Source organism: Schistocerca americana, chromosome 4 (genome assembly GCF_021461395.2).
Source record: "Schistocerca americana isolate TAMUIC-IGC-003095 chromosome 4, iqSchAmer2.1, whole genome shotgun sequence".
Lineage (NCBI taxonomy): Eukaryota > Metazoa > Arthropoda > Insecta > Orthoptera > Acrididae > Schistocerca > Schistocerca americana.
The window spans coordinates 835,742,553-835,770,464 of NC_060122.1; the positions used below are offsets into that span (position 1 = coordinate 835,742,553).

Here is a 27,912-nt window from a genome sequence, read left to right on the forward strand (position 1 = left end):
AAATACTAATACAGATTCTTTGAAGGAGAATGAAAAAATTGGTAGAAGCTAACCTTGGGGAAGAACAGTATGGATTCTGGAGAAATGTAAGAACATGTGAGGCAATACTGACCCTAAAACTTATCTTGGAAGGAGAAAGCTTTTGACAATGTTGACTGAAATATTCTCTTTGGAAATCTGAAGGTAGTAGGGGTAAAATACAGGGCGCGAAAGGCTATTTACAAGTTTTACAGAAACCAGACAGTAGCTATAATGGTCGAAGGGCATGAAAGGGAAGCAGTGGTTGAGAAGGGAGTGAGACAGAGTTGTAGCCTATTCCCAATTTTATTCAATCTGTACACTGATGAAGCCGTAAAGGAAACCAAAGAAAAATTTAGAGCAGGAATTAAAGCCCAGAGAGAAGAAATAAACACTTTAAGGTTTGTTATGACATTGTAATTCTGTCATATGACATTGTAATTCTGTCATACGACATCGTAATTCTGTCATAGACAGAGAAGGACTTAAAGAGCAGTTGAACGGAATAGACACTTGTCTTGAAAGGAAGATAAAGAAGACACTTAAAAGTACTAGATGAGTTTTGCTATTTGGGCAGCAAAAGAACTGACAAACATTGAACTAAAGAGGATATAAAATGTAGACTGGCAATGGCAAGAAACATGTTTCTGAAGAAGAGAAATTTGACAACATTGAATACAGATTTAAGTGTTATGAAGTATTTTCTGAAAGTCTGTATGGAGTGTAGCCATGTATGCAAGTAAAACATGGACGGTAAACAGTTTAGACAAGAACAGAATAGAAGCTTTTGAAATGTGGTGCTACAGAAGAAGGCTGAAGATTAGATAGGTAGATCACATAACTAATTGGGGAGGTACTGAGCAGAATTGGGAAGAAAAGAAATTTATGACACAACCTGACTAGAAAAAGGGATCGGTTGGTAGGACATGTTCTGAGACATCAAGGAATCAACAGTTTGGTTGGGTTACGTTGTTTTGGGGGAAGAGATCAAATAGTGAGGTCATCGGTCTCATCGGGTTAGGGAAGGACGGGGAAGTCGGCCGTGCCCTTTCAAAGGAACCATCCTGGCATTTGCCTCAAGCAATTTAGGGAAATAACGGAAAACCTAATTCAGGATGGCCGGACGTGTGACTGAACTGTCGTCCTCCCGAATGCGAGTCCAGTGTGCTAACCACTGCACCACAACAGTTTACTTTTCAAGGGCAGCGTGGAGGGTAAAAATTGTAGAGGGAGACAAAGAGATGAATACACTAAGCAGATTCAGAAGGACACAGCTTGCAGTACTTATTCGGGGATTAAGATGCTTGCACAAGATAGAGTAGCATGGGGAGCTGCATAAAACCAGTCTTTGGACTGAAGACCACCAACAACAACAAAAACAACAACAACAACAACAACAACATCATACAACTCTGTGTGATTTTGCAAGAGTCGGCAACAAAATCTATTAATACACTGTTCTCATGTAAATCATGTAATTTATCAGTATGCATGATAATATCAAATTGGCTGTATTATTTCTACTTCTCTTCTCAATTTTCAGTTTATCTGTGTTTCTTTTTAAACTGTAGATTTTCTCAATATTTTGTAACTGGCTTAGTGTTCACTGCTTTGATCACGTAAGACTGTATGGCCTGCTGAGATTTTTTGTTTTTGTTTCGTTTTTAGTCAAATTTTTTGTGTTGTTCATAAATTGCAACACCTTCTAAGCTTTTCACATTAATTAAGGCCATATAAGCTTGGTCTTTTCTAAAGGCACTTCTGAACAAAAAGCAGTTGTGGTAGCAGGAATCCAAAGACTTTGTTGATCATGCCTTTTGTGTTCTTGTGGAGATACTTCCATAGCAACTTCCATAAATTTAGTTTTAAAATTTTTTAATGTAACAGATTTTTTTGTTTTAAATTTTCATCCCCTATTGCACTACCTTAGGGGTCGAATTTCCAGAAACATGTATTTTCTTATTTCTAGCCAAGATATCAATTACCAATTGTCACAGACATAACCTTACACTATTTTCCCCCTTAGTGGTTGAATTTCCAAAAATGCTGAAGCACATATTTCTTATTTCCTGGCTGAGAAACCAAATACCAGTTTTTGTAGTTCTAGCTTCAAAATTCCCTTAATAGTGACACACTTTCAAACAACTTCCATTCCCTTAGGAGTGGACTTTCAGAAAATCCCCTCTTAAACAATGCATGCAATATAAGACTCACACCCTCTTCAGATTTAAAGTTTCTATCCTTAGTGGTGTGGGCTGGTGATTATAAGTCAGTGAATCAGTCTGACCCCATTTCACCCCCTTAGGGGTTGAATTTATAAAAACAATGGAATACCTATTTTTTGCCTCTGTCTGAGAAGTCGAACACCAATTTTCAAAGGCTTAGCTTTTAAAAATGCTTTCGCAATGAAATATTTTCATAAAACATTTCATCCCCTATTTCACCCCCTTACGGATTGAATTTCCAATAACAGGGATATTATGTTTTATTCCTAACAGAGAAGCCAAATACAAATTTTCATAGATCTAGCTTCAAAAATGCTTGTACAATAAAATATTTCCATAAATATTTTCATCCCCCCCCCCCCCTTTCAGCCCCCATAGAGGTTGAATTTCCAAAAACAGTGAAACATGTATTTTTTATTTCTAACTGAAAAGTCAAATTTAAATTTTCATATATTTAGCTTTAATAATATATTCATAACAGAATATTTTCATAAAAAATCTCATCCCCTATATCACCCCCTTGGGGGTTCAATTTCCAAAAGCACTGACTCTTTTTTTTTTTATTTGTAAATGAAGTCAAATACCAATGTCCACAGAGCAGCTTTAAAAATACTTTAGCTGTTCTTTACTGTAATAATGATACATTAAAAAAAAACTTTTACTCACTATTTCACCAGCATAATGTTAAATTTCCAAAAATGTTCAAACATGTATTTCTTTATTTCTGACCGAGAAACTAAATACCAACTTTCATAGATCTGGCCTCAAAATTACACACCTTCATCTCCATTTCACCCCCTTAGGGTCAGAATTCCAAAAAAATCCCTTCCTAAATGATGTCTACAGTGTAAGATCTATACCTTCTCCAAATCTCAAGTTTCTACCCTTACTGGTTTGGGCTGGGCGATTATGAGTCAGTCAGTCAGGACACTGTCTTTTATATACAGAGATTTATATTATTTTTGGTACTAACTTTTCATGTTATTTTTATTTTATCTTTCAAATGTTCCAGTTCCGTCACTTACCAGATCAAATATTAGTTAAGTTTTACTTTCATTAAATTCAGTGGTGGGCACTTCATCTTTCAATTAGCACTTGTAAATGATAATGACATATACTATTTGGATACAACATTGCATGTCTATTATCCTGTGCAGTGAGGTCATGGATCTGTTTCTCATAGACAGTTTTCTGTTTTCATTGCAGCTTTTGCTCTTGTCAAAATGAGTGACTTCTATATGGTGAATAATAAATTGTGATCTAGTTCTGCAAACAGTAAGACACGTGTGCAATACTAAAAGATCATGGTTGTAGCCAAATATAAGGTGTTCCCTGTCTAGTCAGTTGCTTTGAATAAGATTACTCTCTCAACTTTCATAAAAGAGTTGACTGTTTCATGGACGCATTAAAAATAAGTTACCTTTTAATAGCATTAAACATTTGTACTAACTTAACAAATGTTTAAAAAAGAAAAGGCCAAAGCATGACTATAGAAACTATGCTAATTTTACAGATACAGAAGAGGGAGTGGGGGTTGATGTTACAACATAAAACATCATATATCGCGTGTTTATCTGCCAGAAATTGCCCACAAAAAGCGAGTGAGTATTTGTTGTTGTTATAACATAACTGTCAATAGTTGGGGTAGAAATGGAATGGCCTGTACTATTGGCTGTGGAGCATGTAAATCAGTACTGAAATTACATGTTTACAGGCAACTATAATCTGAGAATCAAAGCATTTGAGATGTGGTGCTCTAGGAAGCTGGTGAAAATTAGGTAGACTGATAAAATAAGGAGTGGGGAGGTTCCCCACAGAATAGGTGAAGGAAAAAACATAAGGAAAGAACTGAAAATATGAAGCGACAGGATGACAGGACATTTTTTGAGACATCATTGTATAACTTCCATGGTACCAGAAAGAGCTGTAGACGGTAAAAACTGTACAGGATGACAGATATTGGGGTACATCCAACAAATAATTAAGGACACAGGGTGCAAGTGCTATTCTGAAATGAATATATTGGCACAAGGAAAAAAATCTGTTGGGGTACCACAGCAAACCAATCAGAAGAGTGATATTTTCCTCCTCCTTTTTAAAAAGGAAGTGTCAGTTACTCGCCAGTTGACCCTTCACACCTTGTAACCGAGTTCTAGCCAGAGCTCTTAGTGTTAGAGCAATCTGTCTGCCATTGCCAATGTGTCACAACACAAAGTGTCACTTCAACAGATATATATACAATATACCACATGTTCGAAACCGAAAGATCACGGCTGCAGCAAATGTAAGATGTATCCCAATCTTCTCAGTTGCTTTTAATAAGATTATGGTCTTGAATTTTATTTAAAAAAGATCGCCAGTACCATTAATACCTAAAAAGTAAGTCAACTTGAGGCATGGCAATGTGATGAGCATGAATTCCCACACTCTAGCTTAGTAATATTTTTAATCTGTGACGTGTAAATTAGAATATTCACTTTTTGGTAAGCAAATGGGATTGCTGTATGAGCAACAGAACGAAGTTACAGTGATTTTAATTAAATCCATGAATCAGAATTCAGTTCAATATCAGGTGTATGGTGAGCCAGTGCAGTTCATGAGGCTGGCAGTGTCAAACAATTATGGAGAGAGCTGAGTTGTGGGCTGGCACAAGGGGATACTCACTTGCATGAGCAAGGAGGCAGAGGATCACAACCATAGAAGAGGCAGACAAAAACCAAAACGCAGTATCCATAAGCGGACACCCTTCCACATCTGGAAAGGAGGGCTGGTCCAACCAAAGCACTCTGGCAAAGACAAAATAGTTCTGTCAGTAAGTAACTAAGGTAAAGCAGGAAGCAGTCATGGTGAAAATTATACACACATCAAAAAAAAGTTTTAAATAACCCCGGTTCCCAGAAATCCTGAAGATAGGCATTGACTGTGGATATTATACCACAGATACAGTCCCTCTGACTATTCAGGGATGTCACTAAACCCGCCCAAAGATGTAAACAACCATGCACGAGCAGCGCCTATTAGATGGAGGGGGTCCGACAGCCGACCAGTTCCAGTCATTCCACTAGGAAGGAGGTACATGGCTCATGTTGTCTGTAGTTCAACCACGCCTAGACGGTCAATACCACTGTTCGATCACATCTGCAGTCTTACTTTGTGCCAGGAAGGGCTCTCAACAAGGGAAGTGTCCAGCCATCTCGGAGTGAACCACAGCGATGTTGTTCGGACATGGAGGAGATAGAGAGAGACAGGAACTGTCGATGACATGCCTCGCTCAGGCCACCCAAGGGCTACTACTGCAGTGGATGACTGGCTCAGAGGAACCCTGACAGCAATGCCACTATGTGAATGAACGACTCAAACTATGCACAATAGGCTGCATGATGCGCAACTTCACTCCCAACGTCCATCTTTGCAACCACGACACCATGCAGCGCAGTACAGATGGGCCCAACAACATGCCAAATGGACCGCTCCGGATTAGCATCACGTTCTCTTCACCGATGAGTGTCGCATATGCCTTCAACCAGATAATAGTCGGAGACGTGTTTGGAGGCAACCCGGTCAGGCTGAATGCCTTAGACACACTGTCCAGCGAGTGCAGCAAGGTGTAGGATCCCTGCTCTTTTGGGGTGGCATTATGTGGAGCCGACGTATGCCGCTGGTGGTCATAGAAGGCGCTGTAACGGCCGTACGATAAGTAAATGCCGTCCTCCAACCGATAGGGCAACCATATCGGCAGCATATTGGCGAGGCACTTGTCTTCGTGGACGACAATTCGCACCCTCATTGTGCACATCTTGTGTATGACTTCCTTCAGGATAGTGACATCGCTTGACTAGAGAGGCCAGCATATTCTCCAGATATGAGCCCTATCGAACATGCCTGGGATAGGCTGAAAAGGACTGTTTATGGATGACGTGACCCACCAACCACTCTGAGGGATCTACGCCGAATCACCATTGAGGACTGGGACAATCTGGATCAACAGTGTCTTCATGAACTTGTGGATAGTATGCCACGACGAATACAGGCATGCATCAAAGCAAGAGGACATGCTACTGGGTATTAGAGGTACTGGTGTATTCAGCAGTCTGGACCACCACCTCTGAAGGTCTCGTTGTATGGTGGTACAACATGCAATGTGTGGTTTTCATGTGCAATAAAAAAGGGGGAAATGATGTTTATGTTAATCTCTATTCCAATTTTATGTACAGGTTCCGGAACTCGCAGAACCGATGTGATGCAAAAATTTTTTGATGTGTGTACATAGCTCTGTAATTCAAGTGCTAGGGAGTTATTAAGAACAAATTAAGCACAAGCATGTTTATTTTCATGATAAAGATATTGGCTTATGTCACAGCAACACTGCGAGAGGGAAGGGTGACAGAAACACCACTGGTAAGCACCTGAGAGTTCTGGAGGTGAATGGGGCAGATGGGCTTCGGCGCTGCTCTCTCAAATGTAAGAAATAAGCACTGCGTTTTTCTCAAACAGAGCCAGAGTGTATGAAGTAACTGGTGAATAGGATTTGCGATTTTATAACCCCAAATTAAAGTTTGATTTGGACTGTGATACTGACAGAGGCCTAGAGGAACGAAGTTCACTCGAAAAAGCTTATTGTGTGCAACCATAGGGATGCTGTCAGACATCAGCCAGCTGCTGTGCTTTTTCCTGCTGCTTTAACTCTCATGTGTGGTCACGCAGCAGTCAATTACAAGCTGTTGCTTATGGTCACTACTATTCTGTGTTGTTACTTTGGAAAAGATCCTGGCCTTGGGTACGGAAGACCTGGATGGCAAAAGACCATTATCCTTGTAAAAGTGCAATTGGGATTAGTCTAATTGCGATAAAATTCATTACAAATTTGTACCTGATGGGCAACTGTACCAGTGGCATAAGCATTACACAGAGGGGCATAACCGCACGTCTGCCATCATAGTAGACTCTGAATTGTACAGGAGTTGTGGTGTTTGTAAGAAGATTTTATAGAGGCCAATTTTCCTCTAGAATACACTTCATTTTTTCTGTGTACTTCATTTCTATCAGAACTTTTGTTACTTTCTTTAGAAGTGCTAAACCTTCACTTTCATGCATTGGTCTTACGCTCTTGTAGAGAGATAAAATTCACATGGTGATGAACAACCCACAAGTGACTTGTTTTTAAACAAGGAGGAGTAGGCAATTTCCATCATAGAGCAGAGCGAGATCCAAAGTTACAAACTGACTGAACAAATGTCATTTAACTACTGGAATGCAGATCCCTGTCTTGCTATCACTGACTGCATTCTACCTGGGCTGAAGGCACACTATCCCTTTGACTGAGCCTTAACCAAGGGGAAGCCAACAGTCCCTCCGGCAGCACTGTAGTGTCATGTGACTGACATTAACTAATAAGTAATATTAATCAGATTATGTCATTTGAAAAATTAGTATTCAAACCAAGACAGATAACATTAAACCAAGACAGATAACATTATGTTCTAGTAAATTAAGTTTACAGAATTGTTACACAGTTATAAAAGCAAGCATTTTGTTCCAATTTAAAAATTTGTAATATGGTGCAAAGCAACAGTGCTTGCACTGTGTGTTCCTTGAGGGTAAGCAGATAACATAAAAGCTCAACTGAATTAACACGATCACTGACAATTGGCAATGCATGGGGATGGGCTGTGGAGACAATATTGCAAGAAAATTTGTGACCAACAGTTGGTAGTGGTGATGGCACACAGCACATCACATGGTTGTGCACTCAGTAGTTGCACTTACATAGTAAACGAAGAAGTGCATTAACACAGTGTTGTTGTTGCTGTATCCACTGGCAGTGCATACGGTAATACTGGAGACAGCACTGGCAGTGATAAGAGTTGGGTATGTATTCTGATATTGAAATTAAATGGTTGACGACTCAATAACAGACAATGTATAAGTGTTTAGTCAAATCAGGCATGTAATGAAGCATAAAATTAATTTTCTCTACTTAATATATGACGAATATAGTAATGGAAGGACCTTAAGGGAATACAAATAACTCAAGGAACAAAGGTAACAATTAACTGAAAAGCTGAGGCACTGAGCTGCCAATATGCATATTAATGATGGTTTTATTTAAAAAGACTGAGAACGTTGTTAGGTTTTGAGAATATTCATCTACGGAGCCACAGACTGCATATACAACAGTCACACTAATCCAAATGTTCTATTAATCCGAACATGAAAAATGTTAGTCTAAGTATGGATAACTGTGCAGTAAACTGCTGTACACACACACTATTTTAATTTACATAGTACAGTAAACAAGTATTAGAAAACTTGGCAAGAAAATATTAGGTTTAAACAATGCATAACAATGAAAGAAAAGCTATCAAACTTACTAAAATACAGCGGACATTTTATCCCTACTTTTTAGATGACAAAATCTCAGCCATTGTTTTTTGGCGTAATGAAGACAGTCTGTTGTATGACGCATAGTTGTGCCATCGCTCATAAACATCAAATTAGTAGGTGTAGCAGTGGGCTGTTGCTCCAAATAACGTAGCACAAGATCAAGGGCTTCTGCTGCATCACTGTGTGGCACCAGCTCTCCTTTGTCACTTTCAGGCTCATTGTCACTTCCGTCACAGCTGTCCCCTTCTTCCTGGTCTTGAGTCACAGCAGCAACTAAATCAGTGTCAGTGACGTTCTCCACGCATGGCCCATCTGTTGCCATCCACTGCCATCCACTCATCTACGTCTCCTTCGCTAGCTTCTTCACATCCAGGGATTGTCTGTATCATCTGTAGTAGATCTTTCTCTTCATTTTCAACTAGGTTGTCCTGAAATTCAAGAGACGTCCACAGTTTTCTCCACATTTCTCCCAGAGTATTTTCTGAAATATTCTGCCATGCCTCAGTGGCCCAATAAACAGCATCCTTCACATTGGTCTTTTTTTTATTTTGTCCACTAAAGGAATGCTATCATTGTAGTAACACTGTTCACGTTTACGTCGCACTTCACTTAGCGTAGACCGGGACGGTGTCCTAGGCATGCCCAATGTTAACTCACTGGGAACGGCCCGTGCTGCCTGAGTTGTTGTTGTTGTTGTTGTTGTTGTTGTTACGCCAGCAGAGGTCGCGTCCGAATTCTCGCGTGCCCTCTGGTGGACGGGACTCTACTTGCGACAACTACCGTCCGTGACGCGCCGTGCCGATGTACGCCTCCCGCGATCTTTCTGGTGGCTACAGCACTACTCCTCCTTCGGGGGGTGAAGCCACTGTGATCCACTGCGTCGGAAGGTAGAGCGGCGGGCAGGAGCGATGACCTCCACATCCATTGGATGGCCGGAGTCGAGGGGATCTGCCAACCCTCGAGCCGGAACCTTCGAATACGGCTGGAAATGACCCACACGAAGAGGCCCCCGTCGTCCCACCACCAGAGCCCGGGACAGAATGGGCGACAAGCTGTCGAACTCCGGATCCTGTTCCACCTCGGGAGGGGCAAGACCCAGTGGCGGGGACGATGGGGAAGGGACAACCACAGGTGAACCAGCCTCCTGAGAAACCGGGCCTGTGAGGGGGGCTGGCTCTCGCTGGGACATCTCGAACGATGGCGATGCCGGTGCTGGAGCTACTGGAGGCTGCCAAGGCTGAGAACCATCGCAGTGCGGCTGAGTCACAGCGGGAAGAGGCGGTAATGTCCCCTGAGAAACCAACACGGGTGCCGGCAATGGGAAAGCCGGTGCCCGAGAGGTCGGAGGGTGGGTGCCCAAACGTGGACGTAGCTGATTTTGGTGACGACGTACCACCCGGTCCCCCGCCTGCAAGGTATAGAGCCGGCGGCCACTTTGGCACAGGATCACCGCCGGTATCCAACGTGGATTGCGACCAAACCCACATGCCCAGACCGACATACCCAGTGGAAAGCCAGGTACTCCGTTTTGCGAAGACTGGTGAGGACCAGGCCGGAGGAGGTGCAGCAGAGTCCTAGGTTGGCGCCCATGGAGGAGCTCTGCGGGGCTGCATTCTCCCATTGGTGTGGTCCGGTATGCCGTCAGGAAAAACGTCTACGCCTCCTACGCAGGAAATTCGTGCACATACTTTTTCATCTGCGTCTTAAATGTGCGCACCATGAGCTCGGCTTCCCCATTCGATTGTGGATGGAAGGGGGGAGAGCAAACGTGCCGAATACCGAAGCGCCTACAAAAACCCTGGAAGGTCTGCGAAATAAACTGCGGTCCATTGTCCGAGACCAGGGTGATTGGCAGACCTTCCACAGAAAAGATTTTTGCTAGTGCTGGATTGCAATTTCTGAAGTGGTTGAGGAGCAGCGAACCACAAATGGGAATTGGGAATAAGCATCAATGACAATGAGGCAAAAGCCATTGAGAAACGGGCCCGCAAAATCGATGTGAACACATTCCCATGCTTGGGTTGCCGGCGGCCATGAAGAGAACGCTGCCCTGAGAGATGCCTGTTGGCTCGCACACTGGGAACAGGTGGCCACCAAGTGCTCAATTTCTCTGTCAATACTGGGCCAGTACACATGTCTGCGAGCCAAGGTTTTAGTATGGGAAACACCCCAGTGCCCCACATGTAATAACGTGAGGACCTCCCTTCGTAAACTTGCAGGAACAACCACGCGAGGAGCTGTATCATCAGTAGCCAGAAGGAGAACTCCTTCCAAGACCAAGAGGCAGTCTCGTAAAATAAAATAATTATGAAGAGGGTCCGAGGCCCGGCCTGGAGGGCGGGATGACCACCCTGCTGAATGACGCGAACTACTTGCCGGAGAACCGAGTCAGCTGCCGTTTCCCTGGTGACTCGAGAACTAGTGATCAGGAAGCCATCAACCGCTTGGCAGGACGCCACATCCAAATGAAAACACATAATCTCCTCTCGATCGAACGTAGGATCCGGGCCCACCGGAAAAGGGGAAAGAGTGTCAGGTTGGCATGCTGTCCGGTAGGGCGAAAATGAATGTCATAATGGTACTTAGAGAGGAACAAGGCCCAGCGCTGTAGTCTGTGGGCCGCCCTATCCGGAATCTGAGAGGCGGGGCCAAATTACGATATCAACGGCTTATGGTCAGTGATTAACTGAACCTTCGTGCCATACAAGAAAGGGTGAAACTTGGTAACAGCGTAGACAATGGCCAAAGCCTCTTTTTCCACCTGGGAGTAATGGGCCTGCGCGGGACTAAGCGTTTTAGACGCAAACGCCAGTGGTTGCTCGGAACCATCTGCATTGCGATGGGCCAGGACCGCCCCCACCCCATACTGCGAAGCATCTGTAGCCAGGACCAACGGCTTATGGGGGTCAGAAGTAGCCAAACAAGGGGCTGACGTGAGGAGGCCCTTCAACGAGGTGAACACTCGCTCGTATGCAGGCGACCAATCAAAAGGAACACCCTTGCACAGAAGGCAGTACAGGGGGCGGGCTATGGTGGAAGCCCTGGGAATGAACCAGTGGTAATAGGCTATCTTGCGTAAAAAAGCTTGTAACTCTTTCAGCGAAGCGGGCCGAGGAAGGTCGACGATACCTTGGACCAAACTTCCTAGTGGCTGGACGCCGTGCCGAGAGATGGTGGAGCCCACATACTCAATGGACGGTTGGAAGAAGTTTGACTTATGCAGGTTGCAACGCAAGCCCACAGACCTGAATTTAAGAAAGAGGGTGCGAAGGTTGTGCAAGTGTTCCTTCGTGCTGCGGCCTGTGACAATTATGTCATCAAGGTAATTAATACAATGAGGGATTGTCGACGTGACGTGCTCAAGATAACGCTGGAATATCGCCGGGGCACTGGATATTCCGAAGGCCAACCGCTGGTATTGGTAAAGATCAAACGGGGTGTTGACAACCGCCAGCCGTTTGGAGTCCTCATCAAGTGGTATCTGATGATAAGCCTCTGAAAGATCAATTTTTGAAAAATATTGGCCTCCCGCCATAGCGGAGAACAATTCATCAGCATGACGCAAAGGATAGGTGTCCACCACCAATTGGGAATTAATGGTGGCCTTGAAATCGCCACAAAGACGTAATTTTCCCGAGGGCTTCCTTACAATAACGAGGGGCGAAGCCCACTCACTAGAAGAAATGGGAAGAACGACCCCTAGGGCTGTCAGCCGGTCTAGCTCTTCCTTTACCCGAGGGCAGAGAGCCAAGGGGATATGCCTCGCGCGTAGAAGACGCGGGCGAGCTGACGCCTTCAACGTTAAGTGAGCTTCAAAATCTGAAACACGCCCCAGGCCCTCCTCAAAGATATCTGGAAAGTTGGAGATCAAAGATTCCAATGATTGATAGGGAATGTCTTCGGAGACCAACTGTATGGTGTCAGCAATAGAAAAACCAAAAGCTTGAAAGGCATGCAGGCCAAAAAGGTTAGCGGAGCTCGCATCACTGACAAAAATAAAAGTAATAGGCCGAGTAACTGATTTGTAAGTCAAGTCGGTAGTGAATTGACCCAGTAGGGGAATGAACTGTTTACCATAACCGCGTAGACGCCGGTAAACTGGCGCCAACGGGGGCGATCCAAGGTCGGAATAAGTTTGTGCATTCAACAACGAAACTGCTGCGCCCGTATCTACTTGCAGGTGTAACCGGCGCGACCGAACCGACACCTCAATAAAGAGTTTGCATGCTGATGCGTCGGGAGCCTGGCCCGATGAAACTTCCTGAATGTCAACGTCCATGTCCTCTGTACCTGCTTCCTTCGATTCTTTTGAGGCTGAGTGGCAAACTTTAGCAATGTGACCTTTTTTATTACATTTGCGACAAACGGCCCAATGCTGTGGGCACTCTGACCGATCATGATGTATATAGCACAACGCACAGGATGGCAACAGGTGCCGGCGGCCGGACTTCTGTTTACGCGTCGTGCAGGAGTGGCCGTAACGGCCGGATTGTACCGCTCGCACGTCATCCACCCCGGACACAGTGGACGCGGCCACACCGCCCTGAACTGCCGCGCCGCCCTGAACCGCCGCGACGTCGCACCACGCTTCCAGCTGTTGACCTGCTGCGTGAGAGACTTCATACGATTGAGCAATGGGCAGGACTTCCTCAAGGGAAGGGTCTTCCAACTGCAGGGCCCGTTGCCGGACCTCCCTATCAGGGGCCGAACGAACAATGACGTCGCGTACCATAACCTCGGCATACGACTCTCACGACCGCTCCGTGACAAAATGACACTTGCGACAAAGACCGTGCAGGGTAGCGGCCCACGCCCGACAAGACTGCTGGGGCTGTTTCTTGCATTGATAGAACTCGACCCTAGCCGCCACAACATGCGTGCAGCGGCGATAATATGAAGACAGCAATGAACACAATGCGTCAAAAGACAAGGATGAGGGTCCCTGCAACGGCGCTAGCTGCCGCAAAACTTGATACAGCGAGGGAGATATCCAAGACAAGAAGAGAGCACGACATACCTCCGCATCGGCAACATGAAACGCCTGGAAATGCTGCCGAAGACGATGTTCATATGCGTCCCAATCCTCCGCCATCTCGTCATACGGGGGAAAGGGAGGAGGGAACGGCGCTGGAGCAGATTGCGTGGAGAGCAACGCCGGAAGCACTTGTTTCATGGTGGCCATGAGCTCCGTCTGCTGCTCAACCAAAACCCGCATTAAATCCTCCATGCCATGGATAAGCTGCGAAACCTGAACAATGACGCAACACGTGAAAGAACGACCCTACTCGTCGCCAATTGTGTACTAATACTGTTCACGTTTATGTCGCACTTCACTTAGCGTAGACAGGGACAGTGTCCTCGGCATGCCGATGTTAACTCACTGGGCACGGCCGGTGCTGCCTGAGTTGTTGTTGTTGTTGTTGTTGTTGTTGTTACGCCGGCAGAGGTCGCGTCCGAATTCTCGCGTGCCCTCTGGAGGACAGGACTCTACTTGCAGCAACTACCATCCGTGACGCGCCGTGCCGATGTGCGCCTCCCGCGATCTTTCTGGTGGCTACTGCAATCATCTTGGATTAGCATTCTTAAAAATTATTTTCTGTAAATCAGTTTTAATGTTTGCAGTACGTCCTGGTCCATCGGCTGTAGAGGTGGTGTAATATTCAGTGGCAAAAACTTTGCCACAATTTCTTCATCACATAATTCCTCGGTGCTGGGGTGAGATGGTGCATTATCAAGCAAAAGGATTGCATGGAGAGACAAATGATTTCTCTTAGAAAACCGCCGAACAGAGGGAACAAATTGGCCATGAAACCATTCTTTGAACAGCTTACCATTCATCCATGCTTTTTTCTTGTTGTGATAATATACAGGGAGGGGCTTCATGTTGCAGTTTTGAAAAGCTATGGGCCTAGCAGATTTGCCGATCTGCATTTAAGGCAGCTTGTGATCACCAGCAGCATTGCTGCATGCTAATAAAGTCACACGGTCTTTGCACATTTTAAAACCAGGGGCATGGTTTTCTGCTTTTGATGCCAGGCTTTTTGTTGGCAATGCCTTAAAATTAAGGCCAGTCTCGTCAGCATTATAAATTCTTTGGGGAAAATACTTTACCGCTCTTATCATTTTTTTCAGGCTCACCCAAGTATTCCTTCACTGCATTACGGTCAGAAGAAAGCTTCTCTCCAGTAACTGTTAGCTGACGGATCCCATGGCGTTTTTCGAATCTGTCCAACCAACTCATACTCATCACCATTCATTAACTTTTTCCGGTAAACAGCCTTCTCCTGAACCAGTGCTCCACTCAAAGGATTTCCCCTTTCTCTTTCCTGCTTAAACCAAAGGAAAAAGAGCTTCATCCACTTTATTGTACTGGGCCTGTTTCAAAGTCTGCCGAATTTCAAGTGTTTTTCCTGAAGGCATTGCACAGGATTGATCCAAGCTTCACTCAGAGTTCTTCTTCCAATCACAAATGGTTGCTTTACCAACACCCAGTTCTGTTGCCAGTTTATATACATTCTCACCAATTGTCTATCTGCTTCAAAGCATTCAGTTTTTCTTTGAGAGTTAACGTTGTACATTTCTGTTTGACAAAAATACGTACACCACTAGACCTGAACAAATACAATGCAAGTCTTACGCCTGCCAGTGATTGATAACTAACAAAACCAAGTGCTTTGCGAGCCAACTTGCAGTGCACTGACCTCAGATACTACAAGGGTCTCAACAATACACAACTACAAGGGCAGGGAGTGAGAGTGAGCCATTGTTCCCATTTGTTACCATGGTGTACCTATTTATCCACTTGGTATACGTCATTTTAGAAACTCGTAACCATAATTCTGGCTAATCCGAACAAATTGGTATCCGAACAAGGTCCGGTCCCAATTAGTTTGGATTAACGGGACAATCTGTATGGCTGAATTGTACTGGCTGAGTGTAATACGAAAGCACTGCAGTTGACTGGGGAGAGAGGTTATGCAAGGTGGAGTTGGTGAGGTGAGAAAGGAGGTGGGGATTGGGAGTGAGGGTTCAGTGAGGGCAGCCGCCACCTGGGAGGGAGAGAGAGCCGGCACGTGGGATTTGAATGTGGTGGTGATAGTGGTGACAGAATGTGGTCAACAAGCAAAATGCACCATACAGGTGTTTTTGTGTGTATGTGTGCTCCTATACCTCTAAATAAGGATCTGCCCAAAAGCTAGTGACATTCTCAGTCTTGTACATGTGCCAACAGACAACACAGAGCCTCAGCTATTCAACGAGTTGTTACCTTTAATCCTTAAATTATTTATAATTAAAACTAAACTAGACTCTGTCCAAATGGATCTCGGATGGCCCAATGGTACCAACCAAACTCCATGTTATCGTCAGCCAATAGGTGTCACCAGATGCGAATATGGAGGGGCATATGGTCAGCATACCACTCTCCCGGCTGTCCTCTGGTTTTGTGACCGGAGCCACCAATTCTCAGTAAAATAGCTCCTCAATTGGCCTCACAAGGACTAAATGCACCACGCTTGCCAACGACATTCAGCAGACCTGGATGGCCATCCATCCAAGTGCTAGCCAAGCCCAACAGCACTTAACTTCGGTGATCTGATGGGAACTGGTGTTACCACAATGGCAAGGCATTTGGCAAATTATTTATAATTAATCTGAGAAAATTTTATATGCCATGAACACAGATTACATCACCAACAGGCACATATAAGTAATACTAGACTGTGAATATGTTAACACATTATCAGCAGTAACACTAACTGGATATTATTACGTAAGTAAAACTTCTATATTTCAGACAAATGGAACGCAGCCAACAGGCAAACATGACAGTGGATTTGTCACATCCTGTGCGCAGCTGAATCCTAAGGAAAATTAAAACAAACAGTAATGAAATGTTAACCTCGACTAAGATGTATACAAAAAAACAATTTTTATCTTTTTGCCATATTTTATACAGAGCAACGTATGGCCCACATTGCACCAAAATTAACATATCCAGTATACACAGTTTCCATTCCAAACTCTTTAAGGAAAATGTGATGGGTTACTTAATTTCAAAGCACTTTAATAATTATGATCAGTAAGAAAAATATAACCACTTTGTAACAAGCTGTAATGTACGATCACAACATGTGGAAGTATCAACTTTTTCTAAACTCAATAATTTTGTTAACCTCACTTGGTAAGACCAGATAGCAAAGGAAAACGGCGAATCTCTCGCATTGGTTACAAACTTTTTAACTTCTGAAATGGACATAATATTGCTATTCTTTTAAGGAGGTCCAGCATATAACATGAAAGACCTCACTATGTGATTCCCCACTTCCTTTCTTCAAAACCTACGTATGGCTACCTGCATCTCCGCACCAGACAGACAAATAGTTTCTGTTTCACTGATATTTCACCCAGGCGATCCTGGCCTTCAATGTAACACAGGGCAAATTGTTTCTCTCCCTGCACAATCTATCCCACATTATCGGACTGTGAATATATCTGAAAGACAGGCAACACAACATCCATGTGAATCCCAAATAAAAGCTATAATCGAGATACAGCTGGACCTTACCACTCAAATCACTAAAATGTAAATCATAAAATTATTTCAAACACATGCACATTACTCGAGCACATCTGTGTCACTGGCATACAATCAATATGACTCACGCAGGAATATCCTCGCAATTTCTTTACGAAATGTTGTATCAAAGGAAATAGTAATTCTGGCTTCACAACTGTTTATCACAACAACACTAAATTCTCGATTCTTTTCATTACAATAACACAAGTAATTACTAACATCACTTGTTACTCAAGGATTACTCACTATTTCATGTTCATATTATACATACAACGCTCATTACCTCCTCCGGTACTGGCAACTTGTTCAATACCAGGTACAGCTGTGGCAGGGCCTGCAGGTGGTGGTGGAAGTGGCGAGTTGGGATCACGTGTAGGTGCTAATGGAAGTCGAGGCCCTGTCTCTGGGTTTTTGCTGTATACATTTTCACGTGGAGACAGTATGTGCATTTCCCGTAGTTTTGAGCTTATGCATTCCACCCATTCCATCATTAAGTCCCTACATTCAATCACAAGAAAATAAAAGAACCAGTTATACAAAAATTACATGGATCCATTCTTTTACACTACTTAACTATTAACAACAAAGTGACATGAAAAATTCTTTTTAGTATTAACAACACAGTGACATGAAAAATTCTTCTTAGTTAATGTAAACTTTTCGTAATGAGGAGCCCTGGTACCGAATCACAGACAGCAAATTAAAAAATAAACAAAAACAACTGATAAGCAAACATTTTGATTACAGGTGTATACATGCTGTAAACAGTTGCAAGCAGTCTGATTATTTTATAGGACTGAAAGCAATATTTCTCCAAATTTATAACAGGGAAACTATTTCTCATTACTGATGACTGAAGTGAGTGTAATTTTCGCCAAACTGTGGGCATGAAAATGAAGTACAGTTCCTAAATGAAATAATATTAGCAGCAGTTCATCATTACATTTATCACATAACAGAAGAAACTGGAAGGAAGACTTACCAGGAAGGTGCTGTAAGACGGACAACATCAGAACTCAAGGTAATTACAAACTCATATTCATCTTCTTGGGGACAGATCGTAGGTGAAACATGCAAGCAGTTGCTGAGAGAGACAAACCAGTCTGGCTTATGAGTAACAGCTTTGTTCTTACAGTTATAAATTTCAAGTAGTGGCTCCGAATCATCGTGTACACAAAAAACAACCCAGACGCGTTCACCTTTCTGTTGAAAGAATAAATATGCCATGATAAAATGTTTGCAACAATAAGGAGTACAAGAGTCACCTTTTCAAGCTTTAACAAACAACCATTAGTTAGTGTGACAGAGATGGGACATTACTGTTTTAAAATTTGTCATTTATTACTGTCAAAATAATGATAGCTCATAAAGTTGCTGAGTAGTTTGTTTACAGTGAGAGCTTAAAGGAAACGAAGATTTCATGAGATCATAAGATTTTTGTAAAGGTTCAACTCAACAACAATACCTCAATTTGCTGTATTCAACTAGTGTTATCAACCAACTTCAGAAAAGATTGTTTGCAATTGGTTCGCAAAATTTCATTACCATGGTTGTGCTTTGGTCAACACTGAATTTCATGGAGGCCGAACAAAACTGGTTTTTGTTCAATGCTATGCACAACACAACTCAAAACAAACGGTACCTGACCTACCACGAGACAGGCATCCTCAAGCCCACTGAAAACTACATAACATCTGATTTTGCACAAGCATTCCACAGTGAAGCTGGAACTGACAGAGAATGATCGCTTGTTTCTTAAGTTAATCTGGATGTGCTGTGATAATCATTTTAAAGGATCAAAGAATAGTTAATTCTAAATGATATAAAACAATTTGTTTGTCACAAATCTTCAATGAATTCAGTAATAACAATCAAAAAATGTCACATCATGCTTCATCAAGACAATTCTAGTGGTCACACAGCATGTCAAATAATTCATAATTTGACGAAGAAAACATGGAATTAATGCCTCACTGCCCAGATTCACCCGATTTATCACCTAACAACTTATTTTTGTTCCAGCGTGTCACTGAATAAAGGGTAGACAGCAATTTTCATCACCTCAAGGACTCCTTCCAAAATCATGTTTTTGAGGTAATGACATCTGTGGGAAAAAGGTTTCCGGAATCGGTTCAAACACATGCTAAAGTGTAAAAATTTTATAGGCATACATTTTGAGAAACAATAAAATATTTGTACAAAAAAGAATGTTTTTGTAAAAACTTCAAAAGGTGACCCTTGTACTAATGTTTTTGTAGTTATTTTCTTAAAAACTGATTTTTTCCAACACATTATGTACAAGCAGTTTATAACTGACAGGCTCAATTTTAATTATCCAGATTCAAATGAAGTTATCTGCAGGGTGAATTCTAATTCTGACAAACTAATTTGTAATAGCCCAGTTAAGTGATGTACAAAGAACACAACAAATATTATGCCAATTTAAAATCATTTAGAGTTGGTTTCTTGCCAGGTCTACATTCGTATTAAAGAACCTACAGGGGAGAGGGGGCAGAAGGAACATCTGATCTCAACCCAATGCTTGGGTTGAACAACACTGAGCCAGGATTGGTTCCACATTTTTACATATACAAATCATTTGAGATAAAACTACTCAGTCAATGACCCGCATCTGCTGAAAGCTTTTGTCCACTAACACATATTAATGCTTAAAAAGATTTACCTATTTAGCCAATGAAGTAATGACGTCTTCAATTTCCTCTGTTTCATACAACATACATTAGCTGATCAAAATTATCTGGACACCCCTATGTAATGGGAATTGATCAGCACATGTCACAAGACGCAGACCCGCCACTACAACAGGAGGCAGGGAGTACTGCATTTACATACCTGCAGAACGTGTGTACAGGGTTGGTCTTAAATTAAGGTCTCCAATGTCTTTTCACGTAGTAAACATAATTTTATTGCAAAACCAATTACAGATTCTGAAAGAGATTTTCACTCTGCAGCGGAGTGTGCGCTGATGTGAAACTTCCTGGCAGATTAAAACTGTGTGGTAGAGCACTTGCCCGCGAAAGGCAAAGGTCCCGAGTTCGAGTCTCGGTCGGGCACACAGTTTTAATCTGCCAGGAAGTTTCATATCAGCGCACACTCCGTTGCAGAGTGAAAATCTCATTCTGGAAACATCCCCCAGGCTGTGGCTAAGCCATGTCTCCGCAATATTCTTTCTTTCAGGAGTGCTAGTTCTGCAAGGTTCGCAGGAGAGCTTCTGTAAAGTTTGGAAGGTAGGAGACGAGGTACTGGCAGAAGTAAAGCTGTGAGTACCGGGCGTGAGTCGTGCTTCGGTAGCTCAGTTGGTAGAGCACTTGCCCGCGAAAGGCAAAGGTCCCGAGTTCGAGTCTCGGTCGGGCACACAGTTTTAATCTGCCAGGAAGTTTCATTGGAAGGGTTGTTGTAAAATCACATGAACTCAATACAAGGAATCATTTGTGAGTTCCACAGTCCTTCCAACAATCCACCTACAACAAGGACAGTGCATTAAGGAGCTAAAAATAAAGGGATACAATGGTCAAGCAGCCCCTCGTAAGCCACACATTACTGCAGTCAATGCTAAGCGATACTCGAGTTGGTGTTAACCGTGATGCCACAGGACTGTGGATGCGTGATTTGGTGTGATGAAACAGTGGCAATCTAATGGAATGGTTTCGGTTTGGTGAATGCTTGGAGAACATTACCTGTCCATCGAGTATAGAGCCAATAGTGAAGTGTGGAGAAGGTGGTGTCATGGTATTAAGGTGTTTTTCAAGATTAGGGTCTGGTCCCCTACTACGCTTGAGAAAATGCTAAAGTGGTTCTGTGGACAGTAACACTCTAGAAATAGACTGGCCTGCCCAGAGTTCCGACCTGAACCCAATGAAACACCTTTGGGATGAGTTAGAATGTCAAAATCACTTCAGTCCCCAGCATCCAACATCACAACTTTCCTGGTTTCGGCTGTTGAAGAATGGGCTGACATCCCTCCTGACATCTCACCAAAAATGTCCCTAACAGCAGAGTTTAAGCAGTCATAAAGGCAAACATGAATCCATTATTAATGTCCACTGATAGGCACCTGTATACTTTTGATCAGATAGAGAACATCAATACAAATTATGTTTAGTTGCAAAGTGTGTTGAATTTCGTATGTGGACTGCAGAGAAGAGAGAGAGAGAGAGCGCACAAGCGCACGCGCACACACACACACACACGGAGGGAGGGAGGGAGGGAGAGAACAGGGAGGGGGGCACATCTAGGTACAGGGGACGGAAATACCCTGCAGTTTTCTGAATGTGTGGTGTTCTTCCTTCAGAAAAAAAAAAATGTTTTAAGAATTCTACTTCCTCCATTATTTCAGTTTTGTAAATGACTTTAATCTATAATAATTTATTTGCAAAATTTAAAATTTATACCATCTGTTAACATTTTTTAAATGAACACTTAATAGTAATGAGGCAATATGGCGTACCTTGCACAAGTTCCTCTGATATAAATCAACATTAATGTAGTGCTAACAAAATTGATTACTGGGTTCAGAGATTTACACTTTTATTTTATTTTATTTCATTTATTTATTGGGATCATAAAACCTGCCTCCTTGTGTGTCTCAAGCAGGTCATACAATACATTCAGTACACTGATAATTCTCTGCACAAGTGCATACATTTTTTCTCTTAACTCTCATAATGCAGTATGAAAGTACTAATTTTACACTGTAACTTAATCTTCTCTACTTAATAAAACTGTCATGTCTGTCTGTTTGTCTTTGTGCACTAGTGCACTGCACCAACACTGCATTTTTGAAAGCAGGTGGTTTGCATTTTCTTCAAGCTTCCATATGGAATCTCCATAGACTGTCACCAAAATAGCATTGGCATAAGGCACAACTCTGTTCATTTCATCAATCCCATACAGCATTTCCACCAGGAGCTCAACTGTCAGGTCCCAAAATATTGGTCTAGGTATCAAGTCATGTGCACAGCCCTTAGTGGTATTTTTTCTTTCATTGTTTACACCTGGCAAGCCATTTGCCCATGTGGCTCTTGCGGAGACTTCTTAGGTGATTGAACATCGCAGGTTTCCACAGAGTATCGAATATGGCTGCAATATCAATCATAATTACTTCACAATATTTATTGTTTCCCCTGTTTACAATCTAGAGAGTCTCATTACTGGTGTCATCTGACAATTTACCTTTGTGGAAGACCCTGAAGCACTCTGTGTTCTTCAAAATACTCACAGAGTGGCCACTACTGAACTTTCCCTAATGTGTTTATTAAACATATATGTCTACTGCTTTTTGGCTGCATGGGATCTTTATCAAGGCCTTTCTTTATGATAACTGCACATGCAGATTTCCACGTCTCTGGTACCCAGCCCTGTCTTGATGCCTCATTCAATAGACACCCTAAGAATGGCACTACGACTGGACTTACTTTCTGTATCGCCTCTGAATGGATACCCATCTAGACCCAGTGCTCTATCACATTTTTAGTGTGACTATCATTACTATTGCTTCTTTCTCAACAAACAGGAGTGGGGCATTGTCATTAGTACAGAGCACTGACTGACGGTTACTTTCTTTATTTGCATGGGCATCTGGCAAAAGAATGTTTAGTAAATATTCAGTGGAATTTCTCCAGCTATTTGTAGTTAGTTCATCATACTTGGAAGGATGGACAGGCTGGTGAGAGACTTAATTTTGTTAGTAAGAAACTTGTACAGATGACACCACAGGTCTTTTTTCAGATATTCATTCAAACACAACTCCCAGTACTCCCTCTTAGTGTCTCAGACCTTATTTCTATACGTTTGTTTACAATGCCAAAATATATTTAACCTTTTATCTCTCTTGTCCCTCCTTCTTGAGCAGTGGTAATTCCTCCTTGCATTACGGACTTTGGCGCACAGCTCTGTCAGCTACCTATTCCAAAATATTTTAGGGACAGCCGTATTTTGCCTCTTCAGCATGTGACATGCACGTGGACGCTGAAGGAGCTCTGTAAGAGCACATGCCCGGAGGTCAACGTTTTCACGTAAATGATCTAATTCGAAAGACGCTAGTTTAGCAATAAGTGCATTACAACTTGCTCTCTTCAAATCATAGCCATCCAGTTCACTACTGCCTTTGCTATATGAAGAATTTACATTTACTGTTCTGATATCAAAGATTATGATACTACTGTCACAGGTGGTCAGGTGTTGTTTAACCTCTCGAGATAATTATTAGCTGCTACCCAATTTGCCAAGAATGTCTATATTGGTCTCTGCACTTGGTACTATTTACAAATGAGCTTGGCTGTCCTTTATTGATCAGTCAGGTCCAATTCTCAGATCAAGTCTTGCAACATTACAGCCTGTCCATCTGACATGCTGCTACGATAAAGCACCAATTTGATATTCACATTAACTACCATTATGTGATATGTGTCATGACTGTACACTGCTACAGCTCTTAATTTACTAAGGTAAGGATCAATCATGTGGGAGTACTGCATGTATATGCAGGTGATAATGCACTTGCAATGAGCGTTACACCACTCCATTGTTACAGGATGCTCATCGCGTAACTATAAGAATGATGATCACTGTCTTGGCATTCTGGTGCCCAACAGTGTGGTCATGTGTGGAAGTTTTCCATTCCTCACATGTGGTTCCTGGACTAGCATGACACTGTGATGTGCAGTGCATAGTGTTAATTTGCAGGACTAATTCTGCTCTACACCCTGCTCTCTTCTTGCCTACTTTATAATTTGGTGGCATATGGCTCTCACTATTTGAAAGGCTGCAAGGCCAGAGATGAATTGCCCAAACCACATACCTGCTCGTGACTTCTGAGTAATCCTATGTACTCCATCAATGGTTACATAGTCTTTGTAGAAGAGCTGAACTTTAGAACAGGTGCATCTTGTTTGTGCTGTGATTCATTAATTCCCAGATGCTGTCCCAATGTTCAAACTCATCCAACTGGTTGTACAGCTTTCTGTTAATTGTTAGTGCACACCCCTTTCAGTGGCTTCTTATGAGGCATTGTGAAATTAGTAAGCAATTCTAGATATGGACATGGCCAATGAATTGCAAATTGTTCACCGTTTCCCAGTCAACAGTGTGTGCAATAGTGAGAGAACATATCAAGAGAGAGGTCAAGCCCATAGCAGTGTAAATGTTCCACTCAATGCTCAAGAAGAATAACATTTCTAAACAAACAGGGCTCTCAAACATACATTAAATCCTGTCAAAGGAGACAAGGGGACTGATTAGTTCCTTCTGGCACACTTTTTAGTCCATCAGATCTGCTAAGGTTCCTCTTTGAATCTGACAGGCAATATAATTGAAATACTGTCTGACTGCTTTAGACAAACATTATGATTATTCATTCATACATTTTCTTATAGTAGTGACTATGATGATGCTGAAATCTTGACTCATTACTAGCTGGAATTCCATCTAATTCAGCTGTGATTCTATTAGTCACCACCGCCCTTTACAGTGCTTGCTACAGGTGATCTGATGGTTACTTTACTGAAAGCAATAACTTAACAACAACAAGTGAACTAGCTGCAACATATATTTGTCCACACAGGAAGGTGCCTGTTGTTGACTCATTTTCTCATGGCCTATTTTCTTTCTCGAGATCTATAATACTCATATTACAACTATCTCTGACATATTAAGGCAGCCAGCTTCACTAGCATTGATTCTAATTGTTTCTAAGCTCTTTGCTAAATCACTGCACAGGAAACCTTGTTTTTAGAAAGCAGTTGGCGTTCAGTTAATCATGTACCTTGGCGGCAGATACTGCCATGTGGCTTCCTTGTTCAAAAATAAAGTCAGCCTGGAGAGAATAGTATTGCCTTCACAGGAGAACTGTTTTCTGTGTTTTCTAGCATTGGGACATGATTTTTACTTGAGCCATATCTAAAGAAACAGACTGATCTGGCGAAATTATTTGTTCATGTGGAAAGCTATGACACATTAGATTCCAAGTTAATTTACTGTGGTGAATTCTGTGTCGCTGTGTAAGGTAAATGACAGGCTGAGACTTTTTATCTTTCTGCATGCCAATTTTCATAAAAGGCTACAAGAGAGCATGAATTATCAGGGACTGAGAAGCTGGTTACTGCACAATTTATCAAGTTTATTTCATTCGATTTTGTTTCCAATTCTTCCATCCTAAATTGAACGAGAATGTTGGCTTTGTACATGACATTGGATTGTGCTTCTGGTTTGTAAGGTTGCTTTGCAAAGTTCAATATAAACATGATCATAACTGTGAAGTGTAATCTTGTGCTTTCATTTTCTTGAAAATCTATATATTCATTTTAATTACACGTATTGAACAGTCTTGTCTAGTTAGATCATTTGCTGTATTCATGTTCTACTAAAATACACGACACGAAGAGCATCCCATCTTATCGATCTACAGTTGAGCAAATAGTGTCCAAACAGAAAAATCCAGTACGGGAGTGGAGAATGTGGTGTAATGATATCTTCCACCTGCACATTTCAGAAAAGCTTGTGGTGGAGGAGAGGAGCCATTGAAGTCAACCAAGTTACATTCAGCTGCATGTTCTGCCATAGGGTGGTCTACTTTGCTCTTGGCCAAAGTTTTCTAGGTAGTTGTTCACCCTGGTCGACAGCTGGTTGGTAGTCATACCAATATAAAAAGCTGTGCAATGACTGTAGCATTTTGATTTGAATCTCCTCATTGGTTACTTGATCTAACCATATAATTTTCAGCACTCTTCTGTAGCACCACATTCGTAATGATACTCTTCTCTTTCTGTCTGTACTGTCATCACTTACTGTCATCACTTCCGTACACTTCCTAATATTTATTTTTCATTTTTAAAAGGAGTTGTTACTACAGACCTATATGCAGAAATTCACACTTGGTCGCTAGTTTCAATCACCTTCTGATCTGAAATCAAAATGGAATGAAACATTAATACATAAGGTGATGCAGTTTCCAACAAAAGGCATCTGATGTGTATTGTGCAAATGCACATTTGGCTCAGTTTGCTTGCAGCCACACTGCCTTGCAGCCACAATGGCAGCAAGTGCTGTGAGCTGCTAATGCTTTGTTCCACTGATTGGGGCTGTAGAGAAGGTGGTGAGCTGCTGCTGCTTCTTCCAGTATTACCTCTTTCAGACAGTTATTTGTTATATTTTAATGTCACACATATCAGTACTTTCTCTCCCCTCCCACCTTCCTCCCTCCCCTAACCATCATTCACGATTATGGATTCATTCTGAATAGTGGGTTCAGTGAATGCTTGATGCCATGGAATCTGCTCACAAGTATACCTTTATTGTGCAACTTTGATTACGTTCTCCTTTTTGAAGAACTGTGACTTTTCACTCTCGTGATTTATCATATATTGTTTCATGTATTTTATATTTAGACATGCAATTTCAATATTCAGGTATAATTTTAATGTCTTTAATTTTAAATATTTTTCTATGCCATCTAACAAAATAGTTAGACAATGGAAACCCTGGGTAGGAATATCAACAAAGTGAGAAAAGAGAGACTGCTACTTACTGTAAAGATGAAACTTTAAAAGTTGCAGATTGGCACAATTAAAAGATACTTACACATAAGCTTTCAGCCATAGCTTTTGTCAGAAAAACAGAAACACACACCATTCACTCACACAAGTAAGCACACCTCACACGCACATGGCCACTAACTCCAGCAAATTGGGCCAGAACACATTGTGGCCTGATCTGCTGGAGTTCACAGTTGTGTGTGTGAGATGTGCTTGTTTGTGTGAATGAATGGTGTGTGTTTCTCTTTTTCTGATGATGGGTATGGGCAAAAGCTTATGTGCAAATGTCTTATAACTGTTCCTGACTGCATCTTAATATGTCACCTTTACTGTTATTTTTAGGCTTGAAGATGATCATTGCTTACAATTGAAACTAGTAATCGAGTGTGGATTTGTGCAACTGACATTATAATAATAAAACTTTTTAAAAATATCTCAACAGTTGTGGAATCTCCTAGAAAATATGTCATCCATTACTTACACTTACATTCAATATTAACATATTTCTCCTTTTCATAAAGGCTATTACAATTGTAAGTCTTCATTTTACATCCTCTTCACCTCTGCTGTGTATGGTTATCTTGCTGCCCAAAAAGCAAAACTCATCTATTGCTTATAGTGTCTCATTTCCTAATCTAATTCCCTCAGTATCACCTGATTTAATTTGACAACACTACATTAATCATGTTTTACTACCATTGTTATTAGCCTTCTTTTTAAGACTATTCATTCTGTTCAACTGATCTTCCAAGCCCTTTGCCATGTCTGGCAGAATTACAAAGTCATCAACAACTCACAAAGTTTTTATTAAAATCTACAAATGCTATAAATGTGGACCAGCCTTTCTTCAACCTTACTCCTAAGCTAAGTTGTAGGATCAGTATAGCATTTTTCTGAGATCCACACTGATACACTATGCGATCAAAAGTATCCGGACAACAGGTTGAAAATGAAATACAAGTTCGTGGCACCCTCCATTGGTAATTCCGGAATTCAGTATGGTGTTGGCCCACCCTTAGCCTTGATGACACCTTCCACTCTTGCAGGAATATGTTCAGTCAGGTGCTGGAAGGTTTCTTGGGGAATGGCAGCCCATTCTTCGCGGAGTGCTGCACTGCGGAGAGGTATCGATGTCGGTCAGTGATGCCTGGCACGA

The 27,912-nt window shown here is 42.1% G+C and overlaps 1 protein-coding gene across 2 annotated transcripts in view; it reads right to left on the reverse strand.

Moving 5' to 3' along the window:
* The window catches only part of LOC124612925, a 130,809-nt gene that overhangs the window by 82,614 nt on the left and 20,283 nt on the right, over positions 1-27,912 (reverse strand). For both annotated transcript variants that reach the window (XM_047141421.1, XM_047141422.1), the window contains 2 exons: positions 18,188-18,408; positions 17,489-17,703 (listed from right to left, as the gene is read on the reverse strand). In XM_047141421.1, coding sequence (XP_046997377.1) covers positions 17,489-17,703; positions 18,188-18,408 — 436 coding nt within the window. The remainder of the gene's footprint in view (positions 1-17,488; positions 17,704-18,187; positions 18,409-27,912) is intronic.